Here is a 19,610-nt window from a genome sequence, read left to right as displayed (position 1 = left end):
AAAATGCATCATTTCTTGCTCATAGGTGTCTATGCTACATTGCCATTTGCAAGGCAGACTTACTGTGAATTACATGCTGGTTTGACACTAAAGTTCATGTTGAGTATAAATTTAGTTTATATTAAAAAAAAAAAAAAGAAAAACATGAATTACATGCTGGTTCTGTTTCAAAAGATTTTTGGATAGACCAATGACAAAGAGTAAAAATTATTATCTTACCATCCTCTGATGACTTTAACTAAAATTGTTGGTGACAGAACCCAAGAACTGCAATCCAGAACATCATGGAAAACTTCAATAGCATTTTTTTGATAGTCTGATTCACAGTATATCACCAGCTGTATTAAAAAAAAAATACAAAAAAAACCAAACACCAACAACATATAATTCTATCTTGCCATGCTTTAAATATAGAGAGGAACAGTAAAGATAATAAAATCGATTTTACCTTGCCAGGTCTGGGATTGATTTTACTTTGTCCATTTCTTGAAAGTGCCTAGTAGACAGAGGGGAGACAAAAGTCACAAAAAAAACCCCAAACGAAAAGCATACTCAATAAAGATGCTCAGCTATAAAAAAAAGAGCTAGTGAAACAAAATAAAAATTAGTCTGAATAGTAAAAAGCTGATAACACTTCAACTACACGTACTTAGTGCTTCAATTCCTTCTTCCTCCTGAAGAGCAATATCTTGCCACAAGTGTACAAATTTACACACTTTTTTTTTTAAACTCTGAATTATCTCACTGAAGCCAACTAAGCTCAGACTTGAAATGCTTTAAAATGCTTCTCATCAGCCTCCTATATATTCCAGGAGTTTCATACCAAGACACTATTTAAAAAAACTGTCATTAATAAAGTACATGCTCTCAAATGATAAAGATATTAAAGAAAGTTTAAAGGTCTGGTAACCGTAAAGCATGAAATAATTTTGAAGGAATATATGAAAAGACTGAGAAGGCATGATGGCATATACATTTATGAACTAATTAGCATAATTGATTTTGTGCTGAACACCTTGTAACAAGATAGGTTTCTTCAAAGAGCGTGAGACTGCAATAAGTGATAGACTAAAAATGCTGAGAACAAATAAAACACATTGAGGTATACATCATCTAAAACAATGTTGAAATCAGTGGTAAATTATATGATATAGAATATATGGGAAAGTTGTGGTTGCATCACATCATCTTAAAATAAATAAAGAAAGCATTGCAATTATGTATTTGGTTTCCTAGCAAGGACAGGAGTGCTCATTCTGGGACAGGGTTCCAATCTTCTAGGAACTATTCATACAAACAAAAAAACCCAAACAGATCCTGCCCCTAAATAGGTTGCAGCCTAAGATAACCAGCAACACATGCAAGGAACTAATGAGAACATATTAGTCAGCACGCAGGGCAGGCAGTGGTCTCAGGACAGAGTTCCTAACCACCATCAGATTTTTGTAGGCATCATCAAGACTCATTGAAGCATGACTGGTTTTTTAGCCTCTGCTTCAATACCAGTTAGAACTTGCTTTGTGTTTTAAGGAATGCCAAAGTCATTGTTTTGGGCTGCCCTCACTCTTTTCCTTCACATTACCCATTAGCCATTGCATCATCATTTTCTTAGTCAGTGGAAGACGCACAGTAGGTACACATCATACATTCTCAGTTCCTGTCTAACCTGAGCAAGACACTTCAGAGCCAGCAACAGTGCTGCAGAAGTCCTGGAACCCTACAGAGCCTAAGGGGCTTCTCTCAAGAGCAGTCTTGTGTGTGTAAATACCCCCTTGCCATATTAGGCCTCCACACTCTACTGAAAAATTGAAGCCCGCTCAGGGACAACAGTTTAAGTAGCAAAAAAAAAAAAAATCAGTACTAGTAATTTACGTTTAAACTCAGGTTTTGAAATCCAAGCAGGACCATCCGGAGTAAGAGAGCCCCTTTAACTGGCAGCATAAGTCTACACCACTGCAAATAACTCCCCTAATTTTCATCCCCACACTAATTTAAAAAATTCCCATGAGAGAAAAATCTACATCCTCAAAATTGCAAGGTAGCATGGATGACTTCCTTCTGCAAGGTGAAGAAGAAAGGAGTTTCTCCCCCACCCCTTTTAGTAGAACTGTAACAGCAGATAATCATTAGCTTTGGAAAAGTATTTCTCAAACTTCTTATATGCTGCTTCAATTCCACAGATCACATTAATGCAGCTATTAAACTTTGGAGAACATATTTCTTCCAATGGTTCTTAGATCTCCTGATTATAGTTTTCCTCTCAGGTAACAGTAAGGGCCCACATCAACAGAAATAGCAGATACTACAGGGCATTGGTTCATCATTTTAAAAATAGAAATTACAAAGTTCTCCCATGTTAGGGTAAAGTTGCCTCAAAGGGACAATGCAGGTCTGCCTTCACTCATGATGAATAGATGCTCCTCCACTGTAGTAGCACTTTCAATAATCACTACTATCCACTTCTTAAAGTGTTCTTGAAGAACATATATTTTCTATCAAATGCATGGGAATACTGCGAACAAAAACAGAGGGCTAAAAAAAATTTGCCCTGTTACTCATTTAACAGTGCAATGGCCGAATGTCTTGCTGGAAGAGGAGAGAGATTACTGTCAACAGAAGAAGCAGGCACAAGTTTTCTGAAGTTCACAGAAAGCATTCTACTAATTTACAACAAAACCTGAAGTTAGCATGACATTTGTTTCAAAATAGTACAAAATCAAGTATGAAGACATATTCTAACATATACTTTCAATATATATTTGTGAAGAGTCACAAAATAAGGGCACCATGAAGAAACATAATCATATTAACAGATGCCATCTCATTTTCATGTGTAGCCAACATCAGATGAAACTGGTACCATACCTACATTCACCTCTAGGTATTTATAATCTATGTATGTCCCTAAGAGGGGAAACAAAACAAAACAATGTATGCACATCATCTATAGAAAATATAAAAGCTGGATAACTTTCCAGGCAGATTTTAAATAACACAATACTTACATCCACCTCTAATAAACCAGTGGGGACATTTGATTCATATCTGCTTGTCCCTAACCAGCTGGAAAAACTTTTCTCAGGGTTCCCATAGTTGGGCATTTGTAAACTTAGCTCTTTTTTTGCACTATCAGCTTGCATGTACTTCTCCACAAAACTTGGAAACTTCATATCTGAAAGAGACTGAATTGCAAAATCAAAATTAACAGTCATTCAGCAGGTAGACAAAATTTTACATGGTTGCATTTCATGCATGATCTTTTATTACCTCAGATTTTTGAGGCATGCCAAATGGCCCAGAAGCATCCTGTTGTAAAGGAGGCATCCCTGAGGAGTCAGTTGTAAAAGCTGTTGCGGTGTTATTTACTGAGGTGACAGAAGGATTAAAAAACCTTTCTTTAGATGTAGAAGACAGCAAGCTTGAGAAGAGGGAGCTTTTTTCAAGCCGGGATCTCTTAATTTCACCATCTGTACCATCAATGTTCTCTTTTCCATTTATTTCCTGAGTAAAGACAGGTTCCTCCCTGTTACATGATTGCAGGGCTTTGAATACGATACTTTGCTCTGTTGATGCACGCTTGGGCCTGACTCTGGCTATCGTTTCCAGGCTTTGCATTTTAATTTGTTGGGCCGGTAACAGATCTTGTGTTTTTTCCCTCCTCAGTCCCAAACCAAAAGTAAATACACTAGGATCAAATACTTTCTCTAAGTTGTCTTCATGAATGGGAGGCATTGCGAAGTGGGGTGCTGGGGACTTGGGAAGCTTTGACCTCTTCTTTTTCTGGGGTAAACAAACCGAGCTGTCCAAGTTTTTTATCGTTTCAGCAAACTTCTTCATGTCGGATGGGGAATCAAAAATGCTATCGTCTTCAGCAGACCCATTACAGGTTTTGCCTGGACTCTTTTGTGTATTGAGGTTGTGCTCCGATATCAATATACTATCTTGACTGCTGTCATCATACTGCAGTGCTGCAAAGCTCAAATCTCCTGGCTTTGCCTTTTTATCTCCATTTTCTATTTTCTTAAATTCTGATCTAGAAACCTGATGAGATGGTAGAGGATATTTATCATAATTGCAAGGTGATAAAACCTCTGTGTTTGGCAGCATCTTTTCTTCATTTCTGTGGAATTCTGAGCTCGTGTTATTTCTTTGGTAGGAAGTATCCTGAGCATTTTCACTTTTACTGGGCAAGTGCAAAGACAGTTTAAAAGGTGAACTTTCTTTTTTAGCTGTGGTTAATTCTGGATCGGGTTGCTTCAGAGAGACACTACTAGCATCAATTTTGCTGCTTTGGTTAAAAAGGGATATTGCAGCTTTTACTTTAAGTTCTGTTATCTTCCCAATATCCTCATAAGAGGCAGAGCCTTCTTCATTTTTGCCTTTTAATTCTACAGTGCTTTCTTTCTCTGGTGTGCCATTCTCAAATAACTTCTGGCGACTGCTTTGCTTATTTAACGTTTTATCAGGCTGTTCACTTTCCTTAGGTTGTTTTCCAAATTTCAGCTTTGCTCTGCCAACAAATGTGCTTGGTACAGTACTATTTTTTGAAGCAGGGATGTCAGTAGGCCTCTGGCTCTGGTTAGCACATTTATTTTCAAACAAGGAAATTTTGTTGGCAATGTTGCTGCTAGTTTTATTAACTGGTTTTTCAAGAGTATCCTGCTCATTTTCTAAACTGTCTTGATTCGTAGGTGCTTTAAAATTCAGCTCTACGTTCTTCGGTTTGGCTGGACTACAGGAGGCAAAGTGATACAGAGTTACATCTTTGATTAATCTTGAAAAGCCTTGCAACAATTTTCAAAACAATAAAATGTAGCATTACAATGAAATTTTCCACAGTCATATTCAGTTTAAATTTTTGTATCTCAAAAGGAGTTGACTAAAAAAAAGAGTAACTATATGAACGACAAAAAAATTAGACACTAAATAAGATAATATATTTCAAAAATCTACGTAGTTCTTTAATGCTGAGTAAAACAAAAAACACAGCAGCCTACAGCATCTGCAATTGAAGCAGACAACTTAACTACTTATGACTGACAGACATGAAAATTTAATAGTGAATAGGCAGAATAAATTATACGCATGCAATTCCCTACAGAGTTTAGGAAACAAATCCCAATTCATTAAGGTGATAATGAGTTGGTTAGCATTTAAATATACCTCTCCAACAAGTTTGGAAGACATCTGCCCAGATTTTTGCAGCCCTTACACTGCAGAAGCAACCTTAAATCAAATGAAAGACCTCTTCTGGCTTCAGTGCTGGTGGAAAAGGTAACTGTCCCCAATCACTGCATCGCCACTTGGCTAAGCAAAGACCACATGTGAGGACTCTCCCATTACCTTCAGGTAAAGTCAGCTAACAATTTCAACTGTGTAAACTAACCCTGCTGATTTTACAAGATTTGAGTTAGGAAACACTTATAGAAACTTCTCCATCAGAGTGGATAGAGAAGCGTGTACAAGTACATAGCACATAGTACTCATGTACTATGGCAGAAGGCTGATGACATGCAGCTGAGGGTTTTAAGCCTCCTTCCTCTGAATATCTACATCCAGGAAAAATAATTTTTCCATGTCACTTGCTACTGCAGGAACAGTATGAACAGCTGTGAAGATGCAGGGCACGTGTCTTCAAAATTTATCAGTCAGGTATCAGGAGTGTCAAGGAGCCCATCACCACCTCATAGGCAGGCCTGTTCTCCAAAGAGGAATCTGGAGACACTCAGCAGTGGGAGAACAGGCAGAAACTGCACTACATGAAAACTGACAATGCTGGGAGAGAAAAGAAACTAGCTTGCAGCAACAATCTCCAGGGCCTCAAATGCTCTATCAATCAATGGATGATTCTAGTATTTAAGTGCTTTCTTCTTTTTTACCTACACAAACTGTGTTAACTGAGCTCTCAGACAGCTCTTTAGCCCAAGAAAGAAGCGTAAGGTACAAGTGAGTTAACATGAGCCACCCAAAAACTGAGATCACTCCTTTCTCCTCTTCCTCAAGAGATCCATCCCAAGGGAAAAAGTAAACCCTACTAAAGCAAGAGTCTCCATTGTACAAGCTTCTTTTCTTGGGAAAAGCATGAGGAACTTACTAAAATAGCAGAAGGAACCCAAAATCAGCTGCCTAAGAATCTATACAGAAAGCAACTGCTAAAAATCTCCATGTCTTTTCGGAGAAGACTTCCCAACAGCGCTCACTGTAACTACCAGCCTGCTCGCGTTGGTTCATAACTGGAAGGCTCTTACAAAGAACACGTGATCAATAAAAAAGGAAATAGTAAACTTAAAAACAACTGGCCATATTTCAGATAGGTGATGATAAAACACACTTGGAAAATTTAAGTCTAGAAACAGAAAAAAATTACTCCTGAAAGGCGGAAGGCAGGGAGGGAACTATCACACAGCATAAAATTAAATATATTTAGATACTACTTTTCATTTGCAGTACGACTGTTCTTCCTAAACTTTTAAAAGTTAAATTATTCTATGATTTTTCTTTTTGGAAAATGAATACAAGTTGCAAGGGACCCCTAAAGGTCAGCTAGTCCAACTTCCTGCTCAAAACAGGGACAGCTTCAAAGTTAGATCAAGTTGCTGAAGGCTTTGTCTGACCAAGTCCTGAGTACCTCCAAGGGTCCTGATTTCACAACCTTACTAGGGAAGCATTGCAGCAGGTCAGCCACTGTCACCATGAATTATTTTTGCCTTATATCCCATTGAAACTTCACTGTTGTAACTTGCAACCATGGCCATTGTCCCTTCACTGCACACCTCAGGGACAAATCTGGCTCTGCCTTCTCTATAATACCTCTATAGGTAGCAAGAGATGATTGAGGTCTACGCATATCCTTCTCTTCTCTCAGCTGAACAAATCAAGCTGTTTCAGCTTCTCCGCATACATGATATGCTCCAGTGCCATCACTTTCTTAATGGCTCACCACTGGACTCATTCCAATTTGTGAATATCTCTCTTGTATCAGGAGAAGAGAGCTGGAAGAGGAGGAAGGGGTAGAGCTCGATATAATGCCCCAGATGCAGCCTCATGAGCACCAAATATCTTCTGCTTTGACCTGCTGGCTATGCTCCTGCCAATGTAGCCCAGTACAGACTTAGCCTTTATCTGCTACACGGATGCACTACTGACACATGCTGAATTGGCTGTTCACCAGGACCCTTCATGTCATCTTCTGATCAGAAAAAGGTACTTATCCTCTCCTTCTACCTGTATTTTCAAGAGGTATCGCTAACAGCCTAGTTATCTTAACAGACTCATTTCCATACCATCTTTTTGTCAGCCTGTCACTTGCACTACTATATGCATTTCAACATAACAACACGTATCTTCCTAATAAAACCCGTCTCTCCCTGTACGCCCTAACACAAGCAAGTTTAATGGTTAACGCTGATAGTTATCAGCCACACCTAAAACCTGTTTTAAATGAACAGCTAACACCTCAAAGGTATAGTTTCAAGCTTTGCAAATTTATGCAGAAACAACCACTTCAGCACTTAGTATTTTACATTCTGCAGTATTTCTGCACAGCAGCAGAAAAACAGCTGAGACCGAAGAGCAATAGAAAGCTCAGCCCTGGAGCTCCATCCACCACAGCTGACCTCCTCTAACTAATCTTTTCATTACACTTTTTTCCACGCTAGGAAATACTGATTTTTAAATACAGCCAAAAGATGTACCTTATTGCAAGAACTGAGTTTCTAAGCTTGTTTAAAAGGAGGAGATGTCTGAGTATCCTTTAAGCCTCCCCTCTAGTATGGGGGAAAAACATTGCAAGATGGATGCACTTAACAGTGCAAACACTTTCTTACAAACAGCCCAGTGTGGCTGATTCCTACTGCCCATTGCTGATCTGCAATGCCAAGAACAAGCAGGCACAAGAGAAATACTGATGTCCTTCTCTTCTGCTACACCTTGCAGCTAACCTATGGAAGCAAGCAGCTAAACCTCTCCCAATATAGTCATAAATGGAAGGTGAGTCATAGTTGAAGCATACTGTCCAAACGACCATGTAAAGCACATAACTAATGCCAAAAAACATTGATGCCAAAACATCAGATTGAGGTGAGCAAGGAAAAATGGCATGTTGGCAGAGCAGAATAATTCAACAAGTGGGCATAAATGCAAAGGCAACTACAAAACCATGTCTGAACATCAAATGTGACAACTGAAGCCAAGTTTTCCGCTAAGCACATCAAAGTAACTACTGCCTCAGGTTTTATTTGCTGATTAATATGTACCATCAACCTCAGTTTAGTCTCAAACCTGATAGGTTTCCCTTTCATAAGCTAGAAGCAAAGTATCCTGTGACTTCCAAGTTGCTCAGTACACAGATATAAAAGGAGAAAAGACAGAAAATGCTATCATTACTTGCAGGGAACCAGCAAAACTGACTTCTTTTAAAATTGTTTCTAAAGAAACTTGATTCCCAGAATTGGCACAATGTCATTAGTAAGAAACATTATGCATTTTGAAGTGAAAACAACTTTGATTATACAAAATCCATCTTATAGGAGGCAAACGAGTCTGTGAGTAAATGAGTATTTTTCAAGCTGAAAGGGATTCATGTGAAGTATCTAACAATAATTGTTTAACCTTTGAAAATGGAAAAGTTAACTATTCTCTAGTTCAAAGCAATAACAAGAGAACAAAAAACACACGTTCTTCTAATAATGGCACCATCTTTTCCTTTCCCATTTTACAGCAGCTTAATCCACACCCCGGTTTATAATTCATGTGTTCTGATGAATAACTACAAGTTATACCAGGTAATCTGACTGTATCAATTTGTCTGGCTAAATAAACTGTGTGGTACCTTGCAGTAACAGCCATCAGATGCATCAGGAACCTCGCATGCAACATGGTGGCCCCCACCCAGGGCTAAAGTTCCTATAGCAGCAGATAAGGCCAAGACACACAAAGACACAGAGTGCCACACACCCCACAAAATCAGGTGAAATAGAACAGGCTGTTTATTCATTAAAATTAAATCTGTCAGAATGGATACTTGTCTATTATTTTATGAGTACAGCAGAAGATAATTCACTGTACAGCAAGCCAAGGAGATATCCAGAAAATTGAAATCCAGCTACACAAGCATTTATAACTGCATCATCACTAATGACAGTGACACAAAGAAAAAAACGACAGCTACCTTTGCTTTGAAGTTGTGAAGATACAAAACTTTAGCGTTTTAGATTTGTGATCTATACTGCCTGACAGCAAAGCATCACCATGTACAAGACCACCACAATTTAGCTTTCAGTACTAGGTGCTTTTAATTCAGTTATGAATGAACAAATCAGATGTAGAGTATTACAAATTGTGCAAAGGAAATTGTTCCTAATGCTCCTATGCTTCTCAGATGTGGGAAGCAGAATGGAAACATATGTGTTTCTTAAGCCATAATGTCGAACCTTCACATCCCTCCAACACAACTGAACGACAACTCTGAACACTCTGTGTACCTCAGGTGGACCTACAGGATTCAATGTACTCTGATACCTGTAAATGAATGTACCAGAATGAGGAAAGCAATAGCGCATAGTACATAGCCGTGACAATCAAACAACAGAAATGCCAAATGTAATAAAATGATTCACTGTAGAAGAGAACATAATAGAATCCAGGAAATCAATTGCTGGACTCATACTAGTGATTACAGTGAAAGTTATAAATCCATCCACTTCTTTATAATCCCAAGGAAAGCAGTGATCACCTCTGTCTGACAGATGACAATTTCTTTGAGTGTAAAACCAAATCCTGCAAACTAATATATGCATAATTCTGCAAATGCCTGATGTTATTCACATGCATAAAAATTTATGTGATTCATCCTGCACATACTTACAAAAGCAACTATACGTATTCAAGTTTCTGGAGTGTGATTTATCATATCATTTGAAGGATCAAGTTCTGCATTGCATCCTATGTTTCTTCATAAAATAATAGCAGAACTCATGTTGTTTCAAAGAACAACTTGAACACATTCCTTATTCAAAGATTTTCACATACAAAATCTTCAGCCGTGTCCTCAGTTGGTTACAGATGGCAAAACTATATTAAGATCAATGACAGCTGAGCTAATCTGAGCAACAACAGGGGCGCTGATGATGACGACAGAGCAGCTTTTATGTATGTTAAATTATTCCGTATAATGGAATTGACATAAAAAGAAATTCCCTATCAAGAAAAAAAAATGGAAAAAATATTTTTCTAACACATGTAAACTACAGTGCTTGTTAAGTGGTAACTGTAATTATGATAAATTTAAAAAGACAAGGCAGTTCTTAATTGAAAATAATCTAGATAGATAACAGACACGTAGCTAGTGCTCCTATAGAATCCTAAACATAGACGCAAGCAAAATTACTGCTACAGGGATAAGGTAAACTAGTTTATGTTACTTACAGGCTAATCTTTGTCGTGACTGTTCTCAAAGTATCCAAACTCTTCAGCTTCGAGCTGTCTAAATCAGAATTCGTCTGTCTCTCAGATGACATACACAGGTCTCCATTTTTAATCCCATCAGTACGCAAGAAAGCTCTTCCATCCGAACCATTACCATGCTTTACTGCCTTGGTCTCATTTCTGCCTTCAGCAAACACCAGGGCAGTGTCTTCTGTCTTATCAGCCAAAGAAACTTTGGAAGACTCCAAGCTATCTTCCCCAAAAGCCACAGGTATAGTTCCCTTTTCCACCGAAGTTCTTTTTGTCATTGGGTTACTCTCTGGTGATGCTAAAGGTTGCCTTTTTGAGGAGTAATCTTTTACCTGACCCTTCAAGCTAGTAGGGGAAATGGGGACAGCGTCCGACTGATTCTTTTTATATGATCTTCTCCTTGCAGGGGTTGTGTTTGAGATCTGCTGCTTGCCTTTGTCAGCTTCAGTTTTAGATGCCCCTTTGTGAGCAGATCCAGCTTTTAGGTCCTGATTATTACCCGGGGAAGAGGAATTCCTTTCAGGAGTCTGTTGAGGAGACTTCGCTTTTCTTTCCGAGTTCATTATCTTGTCTGAAAACACCTCAGAAGGGACATCATCCTCAAAAACAGATTCTTCTCTTGCAGTAGTCTCAGTCTGATTTCTCTCTCCATTTGGCATGTCACTAGACGACTGAGATTTTCTCCTTTTTCCAGATCTTTTATTAGCAGATTTTTTATCCATTGTGTCCGAGTCACTACAATTTTCTTCTGATGTAACAGTCACAGGTTCATTAAGGAGTTCTTCTGTTTTCCTTAGATAGATATCAACTGTTAACACTCTAGCAGAATGTGTGTGTTCACTCGCCGCAGATCCCAACTCGTATGGCAAATCCTTTGGTTTTGCATGCCCAGGCTCCTCAGACACCCACGTGTTCACAAGCTGCTTGTGGCTTAAGATACTCTTTTCTAAGTCTTCACTAGACAAATTTCTCAAGCTTTTTATGAAATCTGGAGTTGTGGAATTATTTATATCTGCGATGGATTCTTTCTCCAGTTCCAGCGTTTCCACATTCAGGCTACTCTCAAAGACAGAGTTTTTAATGGTTTCACTGCTGCTGCTCCAATCTGCTGACCACTCACTGTCAGAAGAGACTCCTCTACTACTCCACTCTGAAATGGTATCGCGATACAGCGGTCCTACTTCCCCACTGCAATTATACTCCTGTGTCTCAGAAACAGCACTCACGTTTCTCACTTGCTTCTGTACTTGAGGAACTTCGGGCCCTTCCTTTATGTGCCTACAGTATATTGGCTGCGCTCTGTGAGGAGAAATTGACCTTTCCCCTTTCCGATGTGAAGTGTGTTCTAGTGAACTTCTGACATTTTTCCTTTTCCCTGTACCAAACAAATTTCCAAGTCTTTCCAAAACTGGTTTCTTTTTATTCTCTTCTCTGGAAGAATCTGGAAATTGTGAGGTGGACTATAAAAACAAACAAACAAACATTTGGTTAATGTCAAAATTGTTTCTATAATACACTTGTTTGCATTAGCACCACCTATAAATTAAAAGGACACAGTGAATGGGAACAAAACAGCTTACTGAACAATACTAGCTCTCAAAAAAGGACAAGAAAAACAAAACCCTCAAAAAACAAATAAACCCAAGATCCATCTGTATGGTTATGCCTGTGTTTGTTTACAAGTACGCTCATGTTGCCTAACAATACCCACATTATATGTCCCAAATCTCAAACTTTTGCACTATTAGTTAACGTCACCCAAAATAATACAGGAAAGCATCCTGGTGTCTGCAAGACTGGGGACAAACTGCTTGGTCAAAATTTTCCTTACAAAAACAAGAGTGGAGAGAGTTTAACTTTCCTCTCCATACTGGCTGAGTTAGTTTTGACACTTGCTGCTAGAGAATAGTTTCAAAGGCGTAAGTTGTATTACAATTCATACATTTGTCATTAATGAAGTCCAATAAATACTTGGCTTGTGTTTTGGGCTAGAAAACCCAGAACTATAAAAGCCACTGCATCATTCAATGAGCATTACTGGGTCAAATACTGCCCTGGATTACTCTTGGTGAAGTTTTCCCTTACAACTTCTAATTAACATGGTAAACAGGAAACACACAACAGCATTGCCGAGTATACATGCATATTTACATTTTAATATATTAGCACTTTTTACATGCCGGTACGATGAATACTTGTTTTGAGATGCCTATTTCAAAACACCGCGAGTATTTCCTACTCCGGCGGACCAGACCTCCCGAGGACAGCGGGTCCCTCTCGGCAGCAGGGAGGCTGCTTCGGCGCATTTTAAACTTATTTTTTGCTGCAGACGCCGCGACCGCCTGCCAGCCTCCGGGCGTCTCTTCCTCCGCCCAGCGCTGAAGCACCCGCGCCCTCCGCGCAGCCCCGCGGCCGCCCTCGCTCCACCGCAGGGCCGGCACGTCCCCGCCGCCGCCTCCTTACACGCGGGGACGGCTACGGGGTACCGGCCCAGCCGGCGGCGCCGGGCCGGTACCACCTCACCGCCCACCGCCCCGCGCAGCGTAGCCCCGCGGAGCCGCCACCGCCCCCGGCCCGCGCGTTACCGGGAGAGAGAAGCCCCCCAAGGCTGCCGCCGTCCTGCCCCGTCCCAGAACGGGACGCGCGGCAGGAAGGAGCCGCGGCGGACTTCACCCGCCCCCAGCCGCGCCGCATCCTCGCCCGGCTCCGCAGGTGCAGGTGCAAGTGCAGGTGCGGGGCATCTCGCCTCCGCGCCCCACCAGCGGCCCCGACACTCACCGCCCGGCCCGGCGCGCCTCAGCGGCCTCTGCGCGGAGCTGCCCCACACGCCGCCCACCACGCCGCTACCCGCGCGGCTGCCCCGGCGCCAGCTGTCTGGGCGCTCCGCCTCGGCCCGTCCCCGCAGCGCGCCTCGGCCCGCCCCGAGCCGCCGCCGCCCCCGCCGTGGGCAGCGGCCCCACCTGGCCGGGCCGCCTCCCTCGGCCGCGGAGGGAGGGGCGGTGGCGTTGTACTGGCCCCCAGCGAGGGCGAAGGCTTGAGGGGCGGCGGAAAGCGGGGGAAAGCGGGCGCCCTCGGCCACGGGTGAGGCCTTCGAGGGGGCGGCGGGGCGCGAGTGGGCGCCGCATCCCGTACGTGCCCCAGCAGCCCGCGCTGCGGCGGCTTCCTTGTTATTGAGGGCAAAACGCCGCCCCGGGCGAAACCGACAAACTTTTGATGTTGAGGGAAAAGCGCCAAGGGTTGAGCGCGGGCAGTTCACGCCGCCGCGGCGGCTGGCTGCAGCGCGGGCTGCCCGGCGTGAACGAGCGCCCGGACCGGCCGAGGGCCGGCGCTCTCCCTCCGCCAGGGCGAGGGGAAGGGGCGGCGCGGCCGAGAGGCACCGGTTTGTCTCCGCCTGCCACGAGGGCTGCGGGCGCACCGGCTGCCAGCGGGCGCGTTCTTGCCGCCGCCCGCGACAGCTGCGGAGCGGGAGCGTGGGGTGTGCGGGGGCGGAGGCCCCTCCTGCCCTCCCCGGCCTCGGCCGCGCGGAGGTGCCGAGACCCTGCAAGGGCCCGGGAGCAGGCGTCGCCCTCCCCAGCCCCGCGGCAGGACCTGCCCTGGTGAGCATGCCGGGGCCGGCACCGCCCGACGGCTGGGGCCCTTGTGGGAGATCTCGGTGCAGAGCCCTGCGGGGAGATGAACCCGCATTTTCCACCTCGCAACCGCGGGGCGGCGGGGCCGGCGGGCGCGGCTGAATGCCGTCTGCGCCTGCCGCCTCAGCCTCGGCCTGCCCCTGGCCTGCCGCCCGGGGGCCGGGCTGCAGGGGGCCGGGGCGGCGGGCGCCCCACGCCGAGGCGGCTGCCCCCGTTCCTGGCCGGGGCGGCGTGAGAATGACTCCGCGGCCTAATGGTGCCGGCGCTCTCCCCGGGCGCTCAATTAGTATTTAATGTTTAATGAATGCCAAACTAGTCCTCTTCTAATTAACGCTTAATTACTTATATGAAGTGGAACAGCTTCAACAGGAAGGACCACGCAAGTCTCACTTGGGCGCTTCTGAAGGCTCTGTGCAGAGGCGGGAGAGACACCAGGTCAACCCACCTGCGGCTGGCCAGGCGGCCCAGCCCGCAGCGTGTCTGGCCCTCTGGCTATTGAAGAAAATAAGGGCCTTTTTTTACACGGTCACTTCCTCCTCAGGGTGAAAAAGTATTAAGTTAGTTACTTTTGCTTCATCAACAGACTAACATTTGGCCTCTGTTCTAAAACTCCCCCAAACATGAGTTGTGAAAGGGGGTCTTGGCTCCAGGAGAGCCCCACAGAGCCTACTTACTGCCAGTGAAACAGTGTACAATAGCAAGGCTTGCCCAAACACATGAAAAATACAGAAAACCTAAACTGGGGAATATGTAGAGTCAGCTTATCATACCACAACCAAACAGAAATCCATGGGAACCCCTGTCTTTCCCTACCTTTCTTACGTGTGTTATACAACTGATAAGCAACTGTACCACCAACGAAGTCCTGTCTCTGCACGCATAGTGATCTTCCCCCAGCAGCTTTCACATATGCAAGTCTATGATCATGACCTTGAGCTTAAGTTTTTGAGTTGTTGGGGGGGTTTTTTGAGATAGTGAAATAATCTGCAAATGAGAAAATTTGATGTCTGTTGTTTCCTTCCCTTCGCTGACTTCTTTCAACCAGTAGAACCAAAACACTCAAAGAGGAACATGGAGGGCTGCGCTGAGTTCATACAGCTCAGACACTTAAAGTGCTTTTACGATAACAAAAACAACTATGAATTTCCCTATCAGATGCAAAAGTCATGAGTAATGCAGCCCAATTACTATCTAATTTCTTGATTCTACATATGTATTGCCAGTACTAGCTAATTATAGGGAAAGAATAAGGAGACACTAATGAACACTGCTAGCTAAAAAAAATAAAAATATGAAATTTTCAGGAACACTTAAAGCAAGCCAATGAGCAATGAGTGACACTACTTTCTCTGAAAATTCATAACAACTACAAGTGTGAGGAGGATGCTTGTATTGTTCGTATTAAAAACCGGTGAAACACCAAAATAAGGGAAATTTAATTTCATTATGGTGTCAATCTGCATATTAATATTTGGATGCATAATAGCTGTCAGTCCTCTAAATTAGTTGGGATTACATTATCAACCTGACAGTCATTATTACACTTGCAGTCAAGCTTTGGGTTTGCAAGATTACGCTTGGAAAAAAAATTAGTTATTTGAACTGTGGATCTGGATTTCTCTCTTCCCAGCAGCTGATTTTCATAAAGTCCATGGGAACTTAATTATCTTTGAGATGTCTCCCCCTTTAAAATGTAGTTTAAACTGTCCAACAAGTTCAAAAGGTGTTGGATGGAAGGGAGGAGGGACAGCCAACCAGTCCTGTCCCATAAGCCTTGTTTCCTCAGGGAACGAGGCTAAAGATTTTTTTCTTGATCTTGAAATAGCTGCCCTATGTAAACTGTTTTAAAGTAATTTCTTCATACAAAGTACCTTAATTATATACAGCTCTTTCAAAACACATAAAAGGCCAGGTACTTGCCCTGAAGAGCTTGTATTCTAACTCAGATAAATGTAGGTGAGCCAGTATTGCCAGTGCAAGAGGGCACAGAGACCAAGCTTCTCAAGAGGCTCCAAAGGGGGGCCCAGCCTGACAGAGCACAGCACAGGAATGCTTGATTTCTAGAGCACAGCACTGAAATGTTTGATTTTTCAGAAAGCAAGAAGTATCCTTGCTCTGCAGATCAGGCTTCTTCAACGTGTTTCTGCCAAGCATTCTTACCCTTGAGACATTAGCCGTTTCAGAAATCCCTGATCAAAGGTGGTGGCAACTAAAAAAAACAGAGGGCTTGCCTATCCATTCCTCGGACAGCATGGAGGAAGCTGTTTCAAGTACACTGCATGAATCTTTAAAGCAGTGTTCTAATCTGAAAGCAAAATGCCTTCTTCTTAACCAAGAAATGTAAATCTTGTTTGTATTTATATTCATACCTGTTTATGTTAGCATTAAAATATTTCCTCTGTTTTTGGCTGGGGCTTTTTCTCATTAGCTAATGTAAATTGCCACAGCCAAACCCCTAATTTAACAACGTAATTAAACATGTGCTTTGCTGGTCTCCAGTGGAGAGAAAGCATAAGCTACTGTGATTTGCTGAATCAGAACCTCAGGCTGTGTCTCAAGGGATCAACTGGATGTTATTTTCTTAGATTAGTTCATCTGAGTCAGTTGAACATGACTGAAAACACTTCTTAGAGCACACATTACAGAAAAAAGTAGTGTTTTTACTAGTCATTAGCAACTTTGTGGTAACTAATAGGTGGTAATTTCTAGTGTGGACAGTTCTGTAATTTATGCATTTATTTGCTAGCATATGTTCATCTTCAGAGGAAAAAAGCAACAAACCATATTTAGTGAAGAGTAAGTTTGAGCTTTATCATTCACTAGAAGGTCATAAATAACTGGATTTCAAGTAACATGAAAACCTCTGAGACCCTTCTATCTTTAACAATTCTGATAATGTAGGACCCTTCTAAATTCATACTAGAATGCCAGTAACTTTGGGTATCTTTAAATCACAGTATCGTAATTCTCACAACCATGAGAAACAGAAACCCTTGGAGTTCTAGCAGTCACGTGATATCCCAAAAAGTGCATTAGCCAAAAACATTTAAATAAATAAACTACTACTCTTCAGGCTCTAGCATTCTGCAGCAACTGAGACTCAAATATTCAACACTAGCAGTGCCAGGCTTTGTTAGGCTGAAAATTCATCTGGAGTATTGCTGGCACAACGTGCTGTAAAATATTAGTAGGAAAACTAGAAGGAAGGATGTACAAATCAAAGCTAAGAGAGAAAAGTCTGAGAAGCACAAGACCCACTCAAGTCCCTGTTTCAAGTCCTACGGAGAGAAGATTTCATACTGCTCTCCTACAGGTGAGTGCCCTAACTACTGGCAGAGAGAGAAGGAGTTGTAGACAGAAATAAAGGGTTGCTGGTTTTGCTTGTGTTCTTATTTAAAAAGCATGGGAAAAAATTATACTTGACAAAACATTTGACCTTAAACTATTTTTTCTGTGATTCACTGAGGGGAAAAAAGCAATTATATTTCAAGTTAACCTAAATGATTTCTAAACTTAACCAGTTACCTTGCCGTCAGTCAACTAGATTTGAATGACTTCAATTCACTATAATAATTTTTCCTTGTTTATGCTGACCCTTCACAAAGCCACAAAAGAGGGGTTACTATTATGAAAAGTATGACTTACGTTATTTTAACCCACACACTGCCTTCTTCCGAATACCAAGAGTTTGGCATATACACAATAAACTTTTTTAGCATTTCTTTTAAATGTATCAGATTCCACGTTGACAGTGTCCTCTTCAGAGGCAGAGAAAGAAATGCACTTTAAATTTAACAAGTCCACTCTAGCACGGAATTTACTCCCTGCCTCTTCCAGCTCTTTGCCTGCTACACTTACAGAGGATATAAACAGCAATAGCTGGATTTTAAACCATTTCAGCTTTACCTGAGCTCTGTATACAGGGAATGTAGTTATCTAGATGGGGGAGCTTACCTGAATAACCAAGGAGCTATAAATGTGAGACTGTTGAGCAAAGTGAAGTGAAACAAACATAAGTTTTCTTAATAGTCATATTTTTCCACAAACTGTATTTTCTGTTCTCTACTAAGTCAGGATATTTTAGCAAAGCAGTTCATGTCTTCAACAGAAACAGGACCCATCTGCTTCCAGTTTATTTTTTCATTGTAAAACTAAGTTTTTAGTTCAAATGTACACTGAAAATTGACCATTTTGCAACAGCATATAGACTAATGACAGTCCTAAGCCTGCATGTTTAATTGATTTTTTGAAAGGAAATCATCAGTTCAAGAAGCACAGATGTAAGTATAAATCCCATATTATTTCTTAGGTGCAAAACACAGAGATTTAGATATTGGATGTATCAAAAAAACCCAGCAAAACTGAAAGAAGCAAATAATGCAAAATCAAATAAATAGAAATCTTTCGAAAAAGCTCAGGAAAGACAAAGAAACAAATAAAAATTGGACAGATTCTTACATGAGTATTTGGGAAAGGAGGTTAATAAAAAAGAACAGGCATGTCAGAAAGGGCATGCCTGCTCCCATCTCCTCTTCCCCAGAGCTAGTTATTTCCATATACTAAAACCTTTACCCCCTCCCGTTCTGTCAACAGTAGCATCTGTCAGTTAAAGAGACGCTCTATAAAACTAATGGAGATCAGTTGATTTTATGATTTAAAAAAATTAATCATGCATTAACCCAAAGATTTCTGGTGGGGTTTAAGGAGGGAAAAAAAGAGTGCTGTTTGCCTTACCATGATGATGATAATTCTTTTTGCTGTTTACAGAAGAATAAACAAACTATGGTGTGTGAGATGCAGTCCTGTGTGTCATTAACCAAACCCTTTTTCTTAGCAAGCCTCCCACGCTTTAACCCCTTCTTTCTTCTGGCAGCACTCAGTTAAAAACAAGCAAAAAAGGAAGTAGTATCTGACTTGAGCCTTTCCAACTGATAAGTCATTTGGCAGACAAATTATAACTATGAAAGGGACTCAATTAGAGGATAGGAGAAAGAGCTGCAGAAGGGTGGCAGCAAGTCCTTCAGTAAGCACCTCTACAGAAGCAGAGAACCTGTTGCAAAGAACTATGAAGTTAGTGTTGGGCAAATGCCTTACGTGCATTAATTAACGTGCAATACTAGAACGTAGATATGCAACAGTAGAAAAAATATACCACACACGTTGGTTCTCACAACCTTGATTACTGTTTTCTGATCCACATTTAAGATGGCTAAGGAAAAAAAATCACTCGTGCCTTTATTCAGCAAGAGATTGATTTATGCAGGCATCCTTGGTTCTTCGGCTTCCTGAGTTGGTGTATTAAATTCTACTAGTGACTTGTGGAAAAAGATACTAAAAAAGGGATTTGAAAAAGCAAAAACCAAGCAGCACCAAAAGTAGGAGCAGGGATCATTCAACACTGAAGAACTGAGAGAATATTTAAACTCTCCTGAAATTGGAAGACTTCCAGAAATAAAATTATATGCAAAAAATAGCATTAACATAAATTATTGTACTTGTAACTCTTTGTGTTTCAATGTAAGAGAA

General features: G+C 41.7%; 1 protein-coding gene across 1 annotated transcript in view; it reads right to left on the bottom strand.

The window, feature by feature from the left end:
* Nucleotides 1-11,192, bottom strand: part of CRYBG1 (crystallin beta-gamma domain containing 1) — a 43,319-nt gene extending 32,127 nt beyond the window's left edge. The window contains exons 1-5 of the mRNA XM_072857875.1: nt 10,426-11,192; nt 3,268-4,732; nt 3,006-3,182; nt 449-496; nt 220-338 (exon numbers count right to left, since the gene is read on the bottom strand). Coding sequence (XP_072713976.1) covers nt 220-338; nt 449-496; nt 3,006-3,182; nt 3,268-4,732; nt 10,426-11,177 — 2,561 coding nt within the window. The 5' untranslated portion in view covers nt 11,178-11,192. The remainder of the gene's footprint in view (nt 1-219; nt 339-448; nt 497-3,005; nt 3,183-3,267; nt 4,733-10,425) is intronic.
* Nucleotides 11,193-19,610: the final 8,418 nt, after the last annotated feature.

The sequence above is a fragment of the Ciconia boyciana genome, chromosome 3, assembly GCF_034638445.1.
Source record: "Ciconia boyciana chromosome 3, ASM3463844v1, whole genome shotgun sequence".
Lineage (NCBI taxonomy): Eukaryota > Metazoa > Chordata > Aves > Ciconiiformes > Ciconiidae > Ciconia > Ciconia boyciana.
Note: the sequence above shows the minus strand (reverse complement) of the source record. Positions and strands in the feature narration are given on the sequence as shown.